Source organism: Eucyclogobius newberryi, unplaced genomic scaffold, assembly GCF_026437365.1.
Source record: "Eucyclogobius newberryi isolate DKJ021-1_F unplaced genomic scaffold, fEucNew1.0.hap1 SCAF_16, whole genome shotgun sequence".
In the NCBI taxonomy this organism is placed as follows: Eukaryota; Metazoa; Chordata; class Actinopteri; order Gobiiformes; family Gobiidae; genus Eucyclogobius; species Eucyclogobius newberryi.
The window spans coordinates 5,467,700-5,486,313 of NW_027315790.1; the positions used below are offsets into that span (position 1 = coordinate 5,467,700).

Sequence of the window (18,614 nt, forward strand, 5' to 3'; positions counted from 1 at the left end):
GTGGACGGCGTTGCCGTGATAATATTTTTTACTTCTCTTGTCACCATCTACCTCTGCGGAAGAGGAAGAGGAAGAAGAGGAAGAAATAATATTCCGATGCGAAAACAATGTTTCCCATTTTTCAAATATCATAAACTATACATTTTCGGAAAGCGCTCGCGCTTTCCTACCTCATGGTGTGGGTCCCTGGTCACTGACGGGTACTTTCGTTAATTTTGAGTGGGCTCCCCCCACTTTGTGTTTTTGGCCCTTTAAACAGTAATAATGTTCAATTTTTGCATTACATGCTTATATGCACGGAACATGCAAGGCAAGGCAAGGCAAGTTTATTTGTAGAGCACATTTCATACACAAGGCAATTCAAAGTGCTTCACACAGCAGGAAAAATGCATTCAAATCACAAAGAAATTACAGAAACAGAAATACAATAAAATTAACTGAATTAAAAATTATCAATCCAACTGATTGTCTAAACTAATAAAATCACAAACAAAAGAGAAGAGTGCAAAGAAAAAAATCCTTTCAGTCATATGCACAGCTAAACAAAACTGTTTTAGCTTAGATTTGAACATTGTCAGAGTAGAAGCCTGTCTCACATCTTCAGGAAGACTGTTCCAGATTTTAGCTGCATAAAACTGAAACGCAGATTCCCCATGTTTTGTCCTGACTCTGGCACCAGCAGGAGGCCGGTCCATGTTTAGTCCTGACTCTGGCACCAGCAGGAGGCCGGTCCATGTTTAGTCCTGACTCTGGCACCAGCAGGAGGCCGGTCCATGTTTAGTCCTGACTCTGGCACCAGCAGGAGGCCGGTCCCTGAGGTCCTCAGAGTCCGAGATGGTTCATATGGCACTAACATATCCAAGATGTACTTTGGTGCTAGGCCATGGAGAGACTTGTACACAAGCAGAGCTGCTTTAAAGTCTCTTCTCTGAGCCACAGGGAGCCAGTGCAGAGACCTGAGAACAGGACTAATGTGATCATAATTAAGATGGGGGATAAGATGGGGAACGTATTCGTGAGCTACTTAGCGCAAATGAGTGCTTTATATGCAAAGTGCTCGTTTAGTGCGCACTTTTGCACGGGCTTCGCCCGTTTACAACTGTAAAGTTCCATTTTCCTACTACTAATTAGTATGCACGGGGCGTGCGTGAGTGAAGGAGTGCGTTAGTGAGTGTTTGGAAGTGGGCGAGCGCTTCGCGCTCGATTGCGCACTTTCGCAGCCGTGCTTTGCACGGCCTTATGAGATTAATAGGCCTCTCGCCAGCTTGTGGCGCTCGGGCCTAATAAAATAAATAAAAAAGGTGCTGCCCTCCCAACACATATAAAACATACAATCAACACACTACATGGAGTTAAAAGCCAGAGAAAACAGATGGGTTTTAAGAAGTGATTTAAAAAGAGGCAGTGAGGAGGCTTTTCTTATGGGGAGTGGCAGTTTGTTCCACAGTTTTGGAGCTGCCACTGCAAAGGCTCTTAAGTCAAAGCACTATTAGATATTTAACAATGGAAAAGGTTAAGAAAGTCACAGCTTTAAGATAGGGGTTTCTATAAGCCTAAAAAAAGAAAGGAAACCAAGGTAAGCCTACATTTAATATGACTTCATTTGCACTGGAATAATATTGTTTATTGCAGGTTTTTTTATGCTGCAGAACCCTTCGTTTTTGAAACACTGTGCCATCTGTGTTCAAGCTCTTTTCTGCCTGTGCCACAAAAAATTGGGACATGACAGAAGCTGTTCAGAGCCGGTTTAAAAATAGCATTTAGATGTAATTGGGGGAAGAAAAAAGGGAGTGTTAAAAAGTAAAATACCGGTAATTCCTGAATTTGCATATAATACTGAAGGCGGGGTCAGCAGATTTAATCGTGTTTATCTTGAGTATAGAGCAGCGGGCGGCGATGGAAACAGACATTTTCTGAGGACTCAAGTCTCAAAAGTCTAAATGTAATTTTCCATAAAATATAGTTATGAATCACAGGTGTCCAAGTGTATGTCTCTTTTTCCATTGTCACGACACACATTTCAAACTCGATTCTGATACAAAGTAAAAGGCCCAATAACTATACCGATTTTGATACTCCAATGCTGATGTAAAACACTTTAACACAAAATAATAGTGTTTTTTATACTAATGTCGATAGATCAAGACCATTCTAGCTGACTATTCTAGGGTCAATACTTTACGTTTTAGTATCGATTAGTATCTGGGATCAACATTTTGACCCTAGTTTCTTTTCAGGCAGGCGTTAGTATATTTACAATAATATCCTTAACATGAGCCTGACATTTGTCCTCTCCATCTGCAGCAGTGTTAGCTTGCACACAGATTTGACACTCAAACCTCGGTGGCACAGCAAGGTCAACAGCAGCCCGACAGTGGGTCATGTGACCACCGTAAACCACAGTCCTCCCAATGAGCGCTCATGTATAATTCACACTGATTTATTTAGAGAACTACACAGATTTCCCTCTTGTTTCGACTCATTTATACTGCTGCGTCATATTCACTGTCAGCATGAGTCAAAGACAGTTGCAGCAGCTATTATGCTGTACATTTACAATTATACTGTACATTTACAATTATACTGTACATTTACAATTATACTGCACATTTACAGTTTGTGATCTAGACACAGCTGGAAACATAGTGTTGAAATTGCACTTTTGATTACATGGAAAAAACAACTTCTTCCAACTTTTATGAAGTTTCCTGGGTGATTATTTGTATTTTCAACACAAATAATTCAAGTCGAGTCACAATTGAGTCTAAATGGAGGTTGGTGATTTTGAAGATGTTAAAATACAGCAGAATCACGGTAGTATGTAGCGCGCAGCTAAGATAAACATTCTGGGATGTTTAGGCATATTTGGGTTGTTGGACCACATTTTTCTTCTCTGTGACTTTGTGTCTGTATTTGGCACAATATAAGTCCTTAAGTCGACATTTGCTCTTGCAGTTGTTGAACTGGGGGTGACGGAACAGTTCTTATACATTAGAATGAATACATTAGTTGCCTTAAGATAAGATAAGATAAGATATTCCTTTATTGTCCCACATGGGGAAATTTCATTGGTGCAACGCAGGTAGATACAGAGGTAGAAACAGAAGAACAGATCACTTATAGGAAGTCTGAAAAACACTTTCAGTAGAAGATCTCCTATAAATAAATAAAAACTCCCATAGACAAATGAATAAATAAATAAATACCATTGCATGTGATCCCGACAGTAATTGCACATGAATATGTGTCACGACAGCACATAGATTGCACATGAATTTCACAGTAATTGCACATGAATTGCACATGAATTCCAACAGCAATTGCACATATGACAAAATTGCACATCAGTATTAGGTTAGGTCAGTATTGCGAGTGTTCAGTACTAACAGTTTTTGTTATAAAGTCTGACAGCAGCAGGAAGGAAAGACCTACAGAACCTTTCCTTCACACAGCGAGGGTGGATCGGTCTCTCACTGAAGCTGCTCTCCAGAGCGGACATAGTGTCCTGCAGGGGACATAGTGTCCTGCAGGGGGCAACACTCATGGTCCAGCATAGATGTGAATCTAGCCAGGACCCTCCTGTCCCCCACCTCCTGCACCGAGTCCAGAGCACAGCCCAGGACGGAGCTGGACTTCTTGACTCTGTCCAGCCTCTTCCTCTCCCTCTCTGTGATGCTGCTGCTCCAGCATGTCACACCTACAGGAGCTGATGCCACCACAGAGTCGTAGAAGGTCTTCAGGAGTGGCCCTGTCACTCCAAAAGACCTGAGTCTCCTCAGGAGGTAGAGCCGACTCTGGCTCTTCCTGTACAGTGCGTCTGTGTTACGAGTCCAGTCCAGTTTGTGGTTCAGATGAACATCCAGGTACTTGTATGAGTCCACTCTCTCAATGTCCCGTCCCTGGATGTTCACTGGTGAGGGGGCAGTGGGGTGGCGTCTGCGGAAATCCACCACCATCTCCTTGGTCTTCCCCGCGTTGATGAGGAGGTGGTTCCGCTGACACCAGTCCACAAAGTCCTGCGCCAGTCCTCTGTACTCCGCGTCATCGTCGTCCGTGATGAGTCCGATGATGGCAGAGTCGTCAGAGAACTTCTGCAGGACACAGCTGTCCGTGTCATGTCTGAAGTCTGCAGTGTAAAGGGTGAAGAGAAAGGGCGCAAGGACAGTGCCCTGGGGCGCCCCCACACTGCAGGTCCGAGTGTCAGACACGCAGTCCCGGGCTCTCACAAACTGGGGTCGGTCTGTGAGGTAGTCCAGGATCCACTCTGCCAGGTCATACTCCACACCAGCCGTCTCCAGCTTGTCCCTCAGGAGCAGCGGCTGGATGGTGTTGAAGGCGCTGGAAAGATCGAAGAACAGAATCCTCACAGAGCTGCCAGGCTTTTCCAGGTGAGAGAGAGAGCGGTGCAGCAGGGAGATGACGGCGTCCTCCACTCCGATGCCAGACCGATATGCAAACTGCAGCGGGTCCATGGCTGAGCTCACGGTAGAGCGGAGATGGTCCAGGACTAGCCGCTCCAGTGTCTTCATCAGGTGGGACGTGAGAGCCACTGGCCTGAAGCTGTTGAGGTCTTTGGGGCGCGGTGTCTTAGGCACAGATACCAGACAGGAGGTCTTCCAGACCTGTGGTACCACCCTCAGCTTCAGGCTCATGTTGAAGACATGCTCCATAACTCCACACAGTTCATCTGCGCAGGACTTAAGGAGCCTGGGGCTGATGCCATCAGGTCCTGCTGCCTTCCTCACTTTAATCCTCTTCAGCTCACTCCTCACCTGTGCTGCTGTGACAGTCAGTGGTTGACAGGGGGACCGTGTGCTGGGGGGATGGGTGAGTCCAGGTGAAGTGGGGAGCTGATGGTCCGGGGCAGATAAGCGAAGAGGAACAGATGCAGGGCATTGTCCAGCTGTGGAAGAAGAAGCATGCAGCTGTGCAGGGGGAGGGGCGGGTGACCGATCAAACCTCAAGAAGTGAGCATTTAAATCATTCACCCACTGTAGATCCCCCTCTGTCTGGGCAGGGGGGATTTTGAAGCCCGAGATGGTTTTCAGGCTCCTCCACACTCCCTGAATGTTCTTTTGCTGCAGCTGCTCCTCCATCCTCCTCTTGTAGCCGGCCTCAGCCTGCCTGATCTTCCTCCTTAGCTCCTTCTGCACAGTCCTCAGCTCCTCCTTGTTCCCTGACCTGAAGGCTCTCTTCTTCTCCTTCAACAGAGCCTTCAGTTCACGGTTAATCCATGGCTTGTTGCTTGGAAAACACCGCACCGTCCGGGAGGGAACAATGTTCTCAAAACAGAAGTTGATGTAGTCCGTGATGCACTCTGTGATGGTGTTGATGTCCTCCCCATGTGGGTCATAAAGCTCAGTCCAGACAGTGGTGCTGAAGCAGTCCCTCAGAGCCTCCTCGCTCTCAGCAGACCACATCCTCACCTCACGGGACACCACAGGCTGCCTGCGCACGATGGGTTCATACACAGGCCTCAGATGTACAAGATTGTGGTCCGAGCTGCCCAGGGGAGGGAGGGGGGAAGAGGAATAAGCCTCCTTGGTGTTGGCAAAAAACAAGTCCAATGTTCTATTCTCTCTGGTGGGGCAGGTAACATACTGGGTGTATGTTGGTAGAACAGAAGAGGGAGAAGCGTGGTAGACTTAAAAGGAGTCTGTTAGTGGGCGTTCCCTCAAATGCAACTGTTTCCTAAAATAAGAATCTGTACTATATTGTAAAATCAGACCAAAGCTGAATAAGGTGAGGTAAGATATTTGTAGAGCACAATCCGTACAAAAGGCAATTCAAAGTGCAACAGGAAAATATGCATTAAAATCACAAAGACATGACAGAAATCACAAAACAGTTTAAGACATAAAAGAGAAGAAGGCAAAGAAAATCCTTTCAGTCATTTGCCTTAACCCGTCTCACATCTTCAGGAACTGTTCCAGATTTTAGCTGCATTAAACTGAAACACAGATTCCCCATGTTTAGTCCTGACTCTGGCACCAGCAGGAGGCCGGTCCATGTTTAGTCCTGACTCTGGCACCAGCAGGAGGCCGGGCCATGTTTAGTCCTGACTCTGGCACCAGCAGGAGGCCGGTCCATGTTTAGTCCTGACTCTGGCACCAGCAGGAGGCCGGTCCATGTTTAGTCCTGACTCTGGCACCAGCAGGAGGCCGGTCCCTGAGGTCCTCAGAGTCCGAGATGGTTCATATGGCACAAACATGTCTGAGATGTACTTTGGTGCTAGGCCATGGAGAGACTTGTACACAAGCAAAGCTGCTTTAAAGTCTCTTCTCTGAGCCACAGGGGGCAGTGCAGAGACCTGAGAACAGGACTAATGTGATGGTACTTCCTGGTTCTAGTCAGGACTAATGTGATGGTACTTCCTGGTTCTAGTCAGGACCCGAGCAGCAGCGTTCTGGATGAACTGCAGCTGTTTTACAGCTCGTTTGGAGACCAGTGACCACGCCGTTACAGTCTAATCTACTGGAGACAAACACATGGATAAGTCACTCCAAGTCTGGTTTAGACACTATAGTTATAGTTTTGATTTGGGCAATGTTTTTAATATGGTAAAAAGGTGCTGATGTTATTGATTTGACGTGACTGTTAAAGTTCAAGACCGAGTCCATTATTACCCCCAGAAATAGTTGTTTTTTTCCTTTTAAGCTTTGGAGGGGATATTTCAGCAAAACCACTTTGTGCCAGCCCCACGACACGGGGGAGGGACTACAGGCTTCTCACATTAAATCTAACAAGTCATCTAAAAGTTTTCACCACAACGCTGACTGAAAACTTTGCGATGATCGTCTTGATCAAGCCAAAGAAGAATGATGGCTTCGCTTTGAGCCGTGAGGAGTTTTACTGCGTGAGCTGCTGCTGCGACGACTGTTCTCTGCAGATAATGTTTCTCTACACTGCACACACATGTAGCTGTTGTTATCAGTTCAATGCAGAGTGAGACTGACTCCTACGCCAACTTTAATTGACTCTTTTCACTGAGTTCCCTCACAGTCCAGGTCATGTTAAAGGAGCAGCCACAGTCAGCGCTGCAGGACTCACACTTTCCCCATGTTGCACAAAGCATGAAACCCCCACTTAAAAATAAAAACTACAGAACGAATAATGAGAAGTATCACAAAATAAAACATTCCTTAACATGTGACAAGTAAAACGAAAGTAGGTCCAGATTTTATTAAACTTTAATCTACCGGACAGGCCATGGTGAGATTTCTTTATTTAAAAGCAGACAGATGTTGCATTATTGAGCACTCTGTACTTATAAACTATAGCTGGAATGTACATCAGAAAGAGCTGCTGTTAAATGGAAAACATTTGTTATTGTTGAATTTATACCAATAAAATTGTGCATTTATAAATATTTGTCAAGTCTTAATTAGATTAGATCGTCAGTCAATTATCACTTATTACAAATGTTCTAATTTATATCGTAATATTTTGTCCATATCGCCCTGCCGCATTTGACACACATACATGATATTACATCTGCCAGACATGTATACATTTGTATTGTATTCCTCCCATGTACCAAAACCTGCCTGTAAACATCAGGTTCAGGTTCAAGTATCAAACAAACGTAACATTTGAACAGACTGTAAAGTTAACAACAAAAGTGCAAACATGTCCCAAAGTTTGTTTTATCTATATTTTAATCCTCCCTTGCAGCATTTTTTTGGTTTGGTTGTTATCTTAGACCAGGCCGCGAAATAGACGGGGGCCCGGGGGCCGTAAGCAGTTAAATCTCCGGCGGGCCCGCGGTTTGAATTAGGAGGGGGCCGCCGGGCCCCTGTATCTAAATTCCTCGGAAAAAAATCAAGATTTAACTAGTAAAATGGCCATATTTGGGGCATTTTCATCGCTTAAGTTTCGTTTTGACAGACATGCCCATTTTGCAGTCTTCTCGCTTCTCATTGGCCCAGCGGTGTCCGTGATCTAATTTCAATGAAAGCGAGCATCTGATTGGCCGCTGCGTTCGGTTGCTGATGCCCGGTCTAATTTTGCCCCAAAAGTGATATCTAGGTTTGTGGGCGTCAATCTCTACTCAGTCCACAATTCAGTCTTTTTAAAGTTGTTTGCAACAAAAGCTGTGTCGATGTGGAAGTATCTAAGGGCCCCAAGGGCCCCGCCCTTTGGAGCTGTTAGCATCGGGGCAATGCATATGTGTTAGTAGTTTATTTTGTAGGACGTGATTTTATATATTCCACAAGATCTCCTTGTGTCAAATGCTGTAAACAGTATTTATTTTGTATCTAAGAAACATTATTATATTAAATTAAACAGTATTAAACATCATGATCTCTGGTTTATAGGATTCAGTATTTGTGCTCTTCATATCAAATACAAGATAAAAGTACTTTAAATTGTTTTACATGCTAATAAACAGGTTTAAAACAACACATTTATCTTGTTCTTATGACTCCGCGATGCCGCGCGCGCTTGTGGGCCCCTGAAATTGCTGGGGGGCCCCTAACTTTTTTTAGGTAGGGGCCCCCCCTGGCCCCTAACTTTGAAAATCTATTTCTCAGCCTGTTATTATACTATACTATTAGACTATAACACTAGTACATGACATTCAAATTGTGTACATCTTCAAAACAACTATATCTATTTTCAAGTCCCTCATCCATTTTATATTTATCATATTTTTAGTCCTAAATTAGCTTGTTGACTTGATTTCGACCGGATTTATTTTAAATCTCACTGTGTAAATAACACTGCCGTCAGGTTTTCTCATATGGTGCTGCCCAAATATGGCTGAGCAAACACTCACAGCAGCAATGCTAACGCTTTGATTGTCTGCCATAGTTTTAACTGCTCTCATAAAATGCTTACACCTCACAAAAGCCGGTATAATAGCTAAATTGAGGCCTGTAGGTAAAATGGCCAGCTGCAGAAACGCTTAGCAGAGACCAGAGTTCAAATGTCTGAGGCTGGGCTGTGTGGGAGAGGGTCGAATGGGCCCATTATCACGTCTGAGTCACTGCTACACACAAAGCATTGATGAGGAACCTGGACACTACGCCACCAAGACCAAAAATGTATGGTTATAAGGTTGTAATGTTGCTTTGTAGGTTACTGCTGGCAAATGTATCACTCTTGTCAAATTTTCCATTTCAGTACTGATGCAATCTGCAAAATACAAATGACTGAATGACATGACTTACTGAGATTAAAAGTAGGGCAGCAATGATTAATAAACTAATCATGACGAGTTGACAATAAAACATAATCATAGTCGTATTTTGATAATCATAATTGTTATACAGATTCTAACACACATACGAAAAGGCATTTTAAAACAAATACAGCACATTATTAAGGCAACATGTTTGACTTTATGTTAAATTGACCTGAGCTTTAAACCACGTTATAGTATTTCCCGTTGAGTAGGTTGGTTTCTTGTGTTACTACTAAACCCTATGGTGAGTATATCGTGTACAAAGCATTTAGCCGTTAGCGTCACGTTCAAAATGATCCAGTATTGTCAGAAAAGTATGTCAAACTGCTCATCCTATCGTTTTCCATATGCAAGTGCATACGCAGAGTTGTGGGTTCAAATCCCAGCTCTGTCAATTTACTGCATGTCCTCCCTTCTATCCAGTCCCCATTTCACGCCAAGATGTCAAGTCTAATAAAGCCTTCCTGGGTTCAAAGTGACAAGACACACTGGTTGGTACTGTCATTTTGAGGATGAAAGCTGCTTTACCATCTGTCTGCTATGCTGTGGGCTGTAGAAACAAGTCTCAAAAGAAAGGATTATTCTTTTGGAACATCCGCAAAGACCCTGCATGTTGCCAGAAATGGATTATTCCCATTGGGAGGAACCAACGATCTCCAAGAAACCACTCATCCACTTTGTTTCACGAGCTAGTTTACACATTTAAGTACAACGTTAATCATGAGTGGCTATGCTAATACACATCCTACTTACAGACTTAACATAATTTCCTACTGTCCCGGTGTTATATTATAGGGTTAGACTCAAAGTGCGAGTTCTTGAAAGTTCTGAGGGCTTGTCCGTAAGGAGAGTGGTTGTGGCAAGTTCTTTGCAGCTTTTAAGTGGTGCCAGCGACTTTTCTGCAGTAGATAAGGATCAAACCTGTATGTGTTCTTGAAGCATCGCCTTTGTTCATTTTCAGTGAGATGTGCCATTTGTTGTAGCCCGTCATGACCATCTGAGAGAAGAATCCTGTTAATGACAGGCAAGCGTTTGACTTTTCGAGTTGGCGAGGCAATCCATTGTATCTGTGCATGTCACATGTACAGGACATCCACGAGTGACGGAACAAGGAACACGAAGGGCGGGCACAAGTCAGAGCAGACTCACTAACAAGTATCTGATGGTCAGTACTGTGTCCACGGCTCGGTGCGCAGGTCAGTTCTTGTCCATAACGCTACGCTGTGTGGGTCTGTGTCCACAGAGCAGGTCAGCCAGTGTCCACAGAGGCTCAGGCCAAAGCCCCAAAAACATGCAAGGCACACACACTTTTTAAACAAAGTGAAAGGAAACGATGAAAGCACACAGGTAATAGTTGGCTATATTATTCAGATAATGTATTTATCAGACGGGAACCATCAGCGGAGTTGGAGCTGTGGCACATCTCATCACTCAAAAAAGACTTTCAGCATTGACAGTTTTGAGAAGAAGTAGACGTTTTGCTGAGGAGCAGCGTCAAAACACTCAACTTCACGGAACCCATCAAAAAAAAGTTTGAGAACCAATGGGCTACAACATCCTCAAAATGGTGACGACAGTTTGCCGTCTGAATGGAGCTCTGGACATTCATGAGTTTCAATCTTAGTCTCACAACAAACTCATGATTTGTCCATAGCAAAGATAGACATTTTTCTAATGATTTGTGAATTAAAACCATTACTGACATTTTCAGTACTTTTTATTAAAGGCGTAATGGATGATTTTTCGCCAATTTGAGAACTCAAGCCGAAGTGCTCATGTGCACTGGCCCCCTGAGGCACACAACAGCCTCACTTCTACACGGGAGTTTGTTTATTAGCGCGATGGATCGGAGCGCTTCGCATCGCTCGTCTCCTTAGATTTCCGTCTCTTCTGAGCTCAAACTGTCTTTCTCTGTCTTAATTTTGTCCTGTACACTGAGGGAACTATAATATGATAGGTCCATGCGCTTGGACACAGGGAAACGTGCTGCTCTCCTGGGGACGAGCCGACGAGGCTGCAGCTGAGCAGTAGGTGCATTTTATGATTGATACGTGGCAGGACTAATCGGCAGTCCACGCCACGAGGAAATGAAACTCAGATTTGGCGCCAAATAAATCGTCCATTACGCCTTTAATATAACTTTTTGAACGTAAATATAACTCTACAGTCACAAATATGAGAAGAAAAGTTTGCAAAGATATTTCTACATGCACTGTAAATTGCAATATTGGCTTTTATCCACTTAACGGCCACAACTATTTCTACCACCTACTACTTGAAGGGAAGGGGCTGGACCCAATTTATTTGATTAATTTCCTAAGGATTTTTTTGGCCCGTAGGCTTTATTAGACAGGACAGCTGAGCATGAAATGGGGATGAGCCAATTTAGTAAATTGTCAGAGCCGTGCTTCGAACTCACAACACTGTTTGACAATTTGATAAATCAGCGACTGTTTGCACGCCCACACTCACCCTCCCACCCACCTGTTATTTCTGAGAAGCCGTTCCTCAGCCATTTTTGTACTTGGCGGTTCGAAGTGTGGAAATACACTGAATGAACTCGCTGCTAGCTTCACTAAACACACACACCGGCATATCAACCACGCATGCGCAGCCAGGGAAACATGCTGCTATCCTGGGAACGAGCCAGAACGAGCCTGCAGGTGTGCACTAGCACGCAGGGAATGATTGACATGTGGGAGAACTACTCAGCTGTCCACGCCACAAGGAAATGAGATTGATTGGTTATAAAAATCCTCTATTCAACCTTTAACCACTCGGCCACCAGGCAGCAATACTACATTTTTTTCATATAATAAAGTAAAATCTGTTTTACTTCAGCAAAGATATATTGTGAAAGCAACTTTTGTGCTTCAGAATTGGATCGCTGTGTGCCGTCTGCATCGAAGACTCCGCAGAGCAGAAAGTGTGCAGTTAGCATGATAATGTTTGTTAGCTTTACACCTGATCTGGCCACTGAATGTTGTAAAAGCATGTAAACTCTGAATCATTTGGATTATCGAAATGTGTAAGTGAACAATGCACAAAACACAATAGTACATTGATTCTGAAACACACCCTTGAGGGTAACAGAAGGTGAGGCAAATAGTACAGATTGCAGAAGGCTGTTGGAGCCCACAGTCTATTGATATGTGCGACATTAGAAGTACTGAAGCCTGACCCAAAGAGAGCAGAAAGGCTTTGGTGAGGCTACGGCTACGTCTACGCTTAGCTTAGCTTAACTTAGCTTAGTGTGAGTGAGGCGGCCATCTCACTCCACAGCTGCTACAGGCTCAAATACCACAGTCAGAACTATAGTATTTTACTCTAGAGGGAAATCAGCTCAAATGTTTTATTTAATATTTTAGCTGTTTCTCCAAAAAAGGGATTTCATTCATTATTTTACATTCATATTCTGCAAATTGGGTATAAAGTAGTATTGTCACAATACCCTGATGCCACAATGACAACAAAGGAAATAAGATTTTATTATTTATTTTAAAAATAGACTTTCAACAGAAAATGATAGTACCTTCTCCACTATTACCCTGTGGTCCTACTAGTGCTGATATAAATCAAAAAGACCTGTCTAAAACTATTCCGGAAAGGTCCCACTTTGTTGAAAAAAGTAGGTCAATTGATTTTCTTTTATCTTTGCTATAGTTTGTTTGATTGATTTTAACTATCCGTTTCGTTATTGTTTTATACAGCATTTTTGGTTGTCTTGTATTATTATTTATTATAGCGTTTGCCTGTTCAAATGTGTAACTAGTTTTGATACTTTAGTATCCCATTGTGAAAAACCCTAATAAAAATGTATTGTGCCCTTATCAATATGATTTATTCTGTTCAATTCCTTTGGTCGAAAGGTGCAGAGTGAGTCTGGATGAGTCATTGTGGCACGTCTTGTATCTACTGTTTGTTCTGTAGTAGTAGCGGTTTCACAAGTACTAACCACTTTGGTAGTTAGTACTTGTAACTAACCACTTTAGTAGTTGGTACTTGTAACTAACCACTTTAGTTAGTTGGTACTTGTAACTAACCACTGTAACTAACCACTTTAGTAGTTAGTACTTGTAACTAACTAGTACTAACCAGGGCCATCCCTGCTCAGCATCCATAGTTATACCGTAGGTTGTTATGAAAGCTGAGGTATTGAAATGCTACTACCGGTACTTCATTGTAACAACAAAAAGTCTCTATAAGTATAAAAGCGGGGCCTTCTTTGTGTCGGCTGCACAGAAAAGGCCCCTGTGGTTCCCGTGGCTTTTTTACTTGTACAACAAAACAGAGCATTTGAGTTCCAGCTCAGGGTTAGAGTTAAGGTTACTCTTAACATAAGGTTAATGAGACGTTAGAGACTTTAGAAAGTGAAATACAATACTGTAGATACAATTATTAGTTATAACATTGTCATTTAAAAATCACATTATTCGCATTATTCGTCCTTTAAACATGGCATTACTTTGGCATCTCATGTTTTAGAACTTTTGAAAATATGGTCTAAGAAAAGCATGTGTTGGTGTTGATGTTGATAATGCTGATCATTAATCATGACACTTTCTTTTGATATACAATCCCAGACATACAATACTTATGATGGAATCATCTTTCATCTGATTTTCATTGTGTGGAGAACAATAGGGATATTTTTTATAGCAACAAGGGGTCCCAGGCCATAAAAAGTTGTGTTTTTTATTCATCTTTATTTAAATGTTGTGACCAATAAAGTCATTGAAAAGAATTGTCAAAAATATAACCGTAAAAAATGTAAAGCTCATGAAAATTGTCAGTACAAGAGTTCATAGAAGACGTTTGAGAACCCCCGCTTCAAAGAGTCTGTAGTCTACCCAAAAAGCCCCACAAACACATAGGATAGGAACACAGGCAGTGACCCAACTGTAAAACTGTACCAGATGAATAGTGAAAAATACACTTAATCTCCTCGAAAGTACTTAAGCTGGAGGACATTTCTGGAATCAACCATTCAAGGTTTAAATAAGCTAAATGTTGTGCAACAGTTACAAGCCCTTCTACTAAAGAAATAGGAAAGTCTGATCAATGATCAGCCAATCATAAATGTATCCATGTGGTTAGCTTTGTTACAGCTATTGTCTTTAATAGTAGTGAGTAGAAAGCTTTCCTATTGGTCATGTTGTAGACTGCCACCATAAATAGCCACCTTTAGTTACTTTTATTATGCTATCAAAAACAATAATACCTCATATCTCAAAAGTCCACATGATTGACCTCACTTGGCCCACTGTTGTAGCAAAGCATGTTTAATATTGCCCAATGTCTTTATGTTAGTGCTATTCAGTATGCTACATTATGACATTATAGCTACAGACCATTTGCAATGCTCTGACATCAGAATTAAACTGACATCAGTTCTAAATACTAATAATTGTAAGCATTTACAACATAAAGATAAGCAACCATTTTGAATTTCCGGTGTATAAATATAATTTATATATGTTATTTATCTTTCATATAACAAAGGGAGAAAAAATAAATTATTTTCCAGCCTCAAATTAAAGGTGGTATGGACGATTTTTTTCAGCAAATTTTTTATCATATTTCCTCGTGGCGTGGATAAATCATTTGTCCTGCCACGTATCAATCATAAAACGCACCTACCGCTCACCTGCAGCCGCGTCAGGCTCGTCCCCACGTTTCCGCGTGCCTAAGCGCATGGATCTATCATAATATAGTTCCCTCAGTGTACGGGGCAAAATGAAGACGGAGAAAGACAGTTTGAGCTGACGCAGAAGTGGACAGAAATCTATGGGAGACGAGAGATGCGATGCGCTCCGTTGCGCTAATAAACAAACGCACGTGTGTGTTGTATCGGTCCACACGGGGGAGTGGCATGCGCACTTCCGCCAGCGCTCTCAAATCGACGAAAAATCGTCCTTACCGCCTTTAAAGTATGCAATAGATTGAATATAAATAAATATCAAATATTGTAGGGACAACATTTCTGTAAATATTTGTCCAGTAATGAACAGTGTTGGGTAGCATTACTTTTGAAAGTAACTTGTTGCATTATCTCGTTACTGCCCTGGAAAACGAAAGTGTTACGTATGACAGATTAGCAGAGTACAATGCCACACAAAGCATGTGTCGGCCTGTCCTCAAGCAATGTAAAACATTGCTCAAACAAAATGAGTGGATTAACAAGAGCACCGACACACAACAGCAGCAGAACGCGCTTGTTTTAGGCCTGTCGTTTATTTAAATCGAACTCACCGCATCGCTCTTACCCTACATTTACTCCTCAGATACAAAACAGTGGTTATGAAAAAGGACAAGGAGTTTTTCAAAACATGCATCTGAAAGTTTATTTCTCTTTGGCGTGAGGACAAGAGTCACTGGTGTCTTGGGGATTGGGGTGAGGAGATGTGACCCGCACAGAGATGATGAAATAATCAAAACTAACGCGTTACTCATTGGAAAAAGTAACTTGAGGAGAACTAGATTAGATGTGTCATTTGAGTACTCTCACATATTACCAGCTAACGTGTTACCCAAACTCTGGAAATGAACCTAAAAGAGTCATAATCTCCAATTAAATAAACAAGTATCTAAACAAAGTGAGATGTAGAAGTGGTTTTAATGTGACAAAAACCCTCTTGATTTTTTTATATTTTGTGATATTCTGAGTTTAATCCAAGTTTCTCTAATGAACTCACATTATGTTCCACTTTTATATTATTTTAATGTTTGGCCCGTAGGCTTTATTAGATCCTAGAATGGGGATGAGAGAAAGGGGAGGACATGCAGTAAACTGTTGGGCTTCAAACTCACGACACTGTGGCTGGCTGCATATACGCTGCTGCCTTAACCACTCCACGGCCGTGCAGCACTTTTTATAAACTTCTAAAGGGTCAATGGGTTGAACCTATGGCTATTCGCAAAGAGCAACTCCACCTAAACTCTCCTCCTGTTTTATCACCTGCACAGATCAAACCGAACATGTCCTGTGCTTTGATTCTTATCGTACAAGTTTCTAAAACAGCCGGCTGCCGGTACACAAACAATATTTTCAAAAGAATGAACTACGTGGGCAGGAAAGTATACGAATCAGTGCAAACTTTTTCTATGATTTTACTGTCAAAATTGGGTTACCATCGCTCCGGGAATTCAAAGTAGGCTATGAGCATTAACTGGCGCCTGTCAGGGGATACGGGCTACTACGCTATACAGTAAAAAGGGAAAAATTATGTTATACCTGTTGTCATACCCATTTATCTGCACCATTTGTCAGTCTGTTACAGTAGACAATAATGGCTGCAGTCTCATATTCCACTCTCGCTTCTCGGCTTCAGATGATAGAAATTAAACTTAGTCTTAATGGCTGTCTGGCAGGGATCCAGGCCTGCTTTGCAATGTTGGCACCTACTGGTCAAAGGAAAGAAAGAAAAGGAAAAAACAGTACTTCGGGCACAGCCGGGAGCATCTAATATTGAAAAGACAGAGCGTGGAGTGGTGCGGCTCGCCTATCGGGTGACAGAACACACTCGCCACATCACAGCTAACACCTCTGTACAGCCGTGGCGCTGCGACGACACTCGCTGGGAACGGTCGTGATGGCGTGGCATTGATATTTAATGCCCGGACGGTGCTGTGGGTGCCAATGGGGCAGCTCGTTTTTATTACCATCCCGCATATGCTTTCATTTCGCAGAGGCTGGCCTGCTTTACCTTCCTGTGTTTATGTCTCAAATGCTACAAGGCCCCAGTGCTGCTACAGATGCCACAAACCTAGCAGCTTAGGACATATTCCCCCCCCCACACTTCTGTCAAGGAAAAGAATATTGTGAAGATTATATTTCATGCAGAGCTCATTCATTCTTTCATGCAATTGGATGTGCCATGTTGTTTATGACTGAGCTGCATCATCACTCCCCAAGCATCCCTATCACGACTCTATGAAGCAGCAGTGGTAATGTCAGCCAAATGCAATAATGTGAAGAGCTATAATATGCAAGGCTAAATTAATATCGCAGTTATGTCATAATGTGTCATGTTCTTTGGTATGAAGTTGAAACTGGGATTAACAGGGGAGTGCTCCTGGTTTATACAGCGCTCGTAAATCTGCTGTTGTTTGTTTACCGTCAGCCATTTGAGCTTTAATGTGTTATGACCCAATTATAAAGCTAGCCAACTAGCTTAGCAGCCAGCCTCGCGTCGGAGTAAACGAAACCAGCAGCTGTGTTCAAGCTAGCTATGGAAAACCTAGCATTTTAAGATTATCGATCAAATTTGCCCAATTACATGGTTGGCCCTTCAAACCCAAACGTTTACGCCACAATGAAGTCAAGGTTAACAATTCGGCATTTGTTTGGATAAAAATTATGATTCTTTTTGAATGAAAAGGGCCTCTCTTATGCAGCGTCGCCCATTATTTTACTGCTTTTTCTTTCCAAAACACAACGTGGCGCTACAAGACGGGGAACAGGTATTGCTATAAAAAATATACAATTACGAATCAGAGTTTATGCTTAGTTCGATATAGTTCATCCGAACCAGAGAGCACACTTAGCACAATCATTAAAGTAGCATTTTACATATCTTAACACATTGATGTGCGATAATAACAAGGACAAATGTTTTAAGTGCACGCTTTCTAAGGCGAGTTTGGCGTGACATCCAGGTCTATGTAGACTGAAGCTCGCCTAGCTTAGCACAGAGCTACGCATATCATGGATTGATGCGTGTTGAGACACTTCTTTACCTTTGACTGCGGGTGAACACGGGCCGTCTGGTGAGCTTGTCCTGTCCGGTGGATAGAGCCTGTGCCACGGGAGCAGCCTGCCGTCCGAGGCGCTTCCACCCGGGTGAGCGGGACTGGAGCAGCGGAACGTTGTCGGTCCTGTGTGGCTCTTGGCTGCTAAGGAGGAGGAGACGGTGCGGGTTGGGCTCAGCTGGTTTCCACGCAAAAGCTGGTACGGCACAGTGGCACGGAACGGCTGGCACCGGGCCGTACCAGGGCTGCTAATGCAGGAGGAGGCGGGGGGCGAGCCTCCCGGTACACCGGCGACCTGCGGAGGAGACGGGGTCTCCGCCACTGGGGAGGATGCTGTCGCCGCGGACATTCTACTTCTTTACCTCAAACAACTTTATGCGAGCGCATTAGTGACGCGGACACGTCCAAAGGAACACGACAGCAGTTACTCAACTACACGCACATCTTGCCAAATCTACCGGACTAAAGTTGCCAAAGTTTTCCACGACCACCATGTGACCAGTGTGACGCGTAACCCTGAGCTCAAAGTTAAAAACTGATGTCTTCTGTCTTACTAAACACAAAAACTATAACCTGGTCAATTACATGTTATTCCGACTTTTTAGAGTAAATAATGCGCAATTGCCAAGAGAGCTTTGTTGTCAAAAACATCCGCGGTTGCCTCAGAGGCGGGTGG

At 43.0% G+C, this 18,614-nt stretch overlaps 1 protein-coding gene across 2 annotated transcripts in view; it reads right to left on the reverse strand.

Moving 5' to 3' along the window:
• The window catches only part of glcci1a (glucocorticoid induced 1a), a 44,819-nt gene extending 26,237 nt beyond the window's left edge, over positions 1-18,582 (reverse strand). For both annotated transcript variants that reach the window (XM_072447334.1, XM_072447331.1), the window contains exon 1: positions 17,927-18,582. In XM_072447334.1, coding sequence (XP_072303435.1) covers positions 17,927-18,287 — 361 coding nt within the window. In that variant the 5' untranslated portion in view covers positions 18,288-18,582. The remainder of the gene's footprint in view (positions 1-17,926) is intronic.
• Between the last annotated feature and the right edge of the window lie 32 nt (positions 18,583-18,614).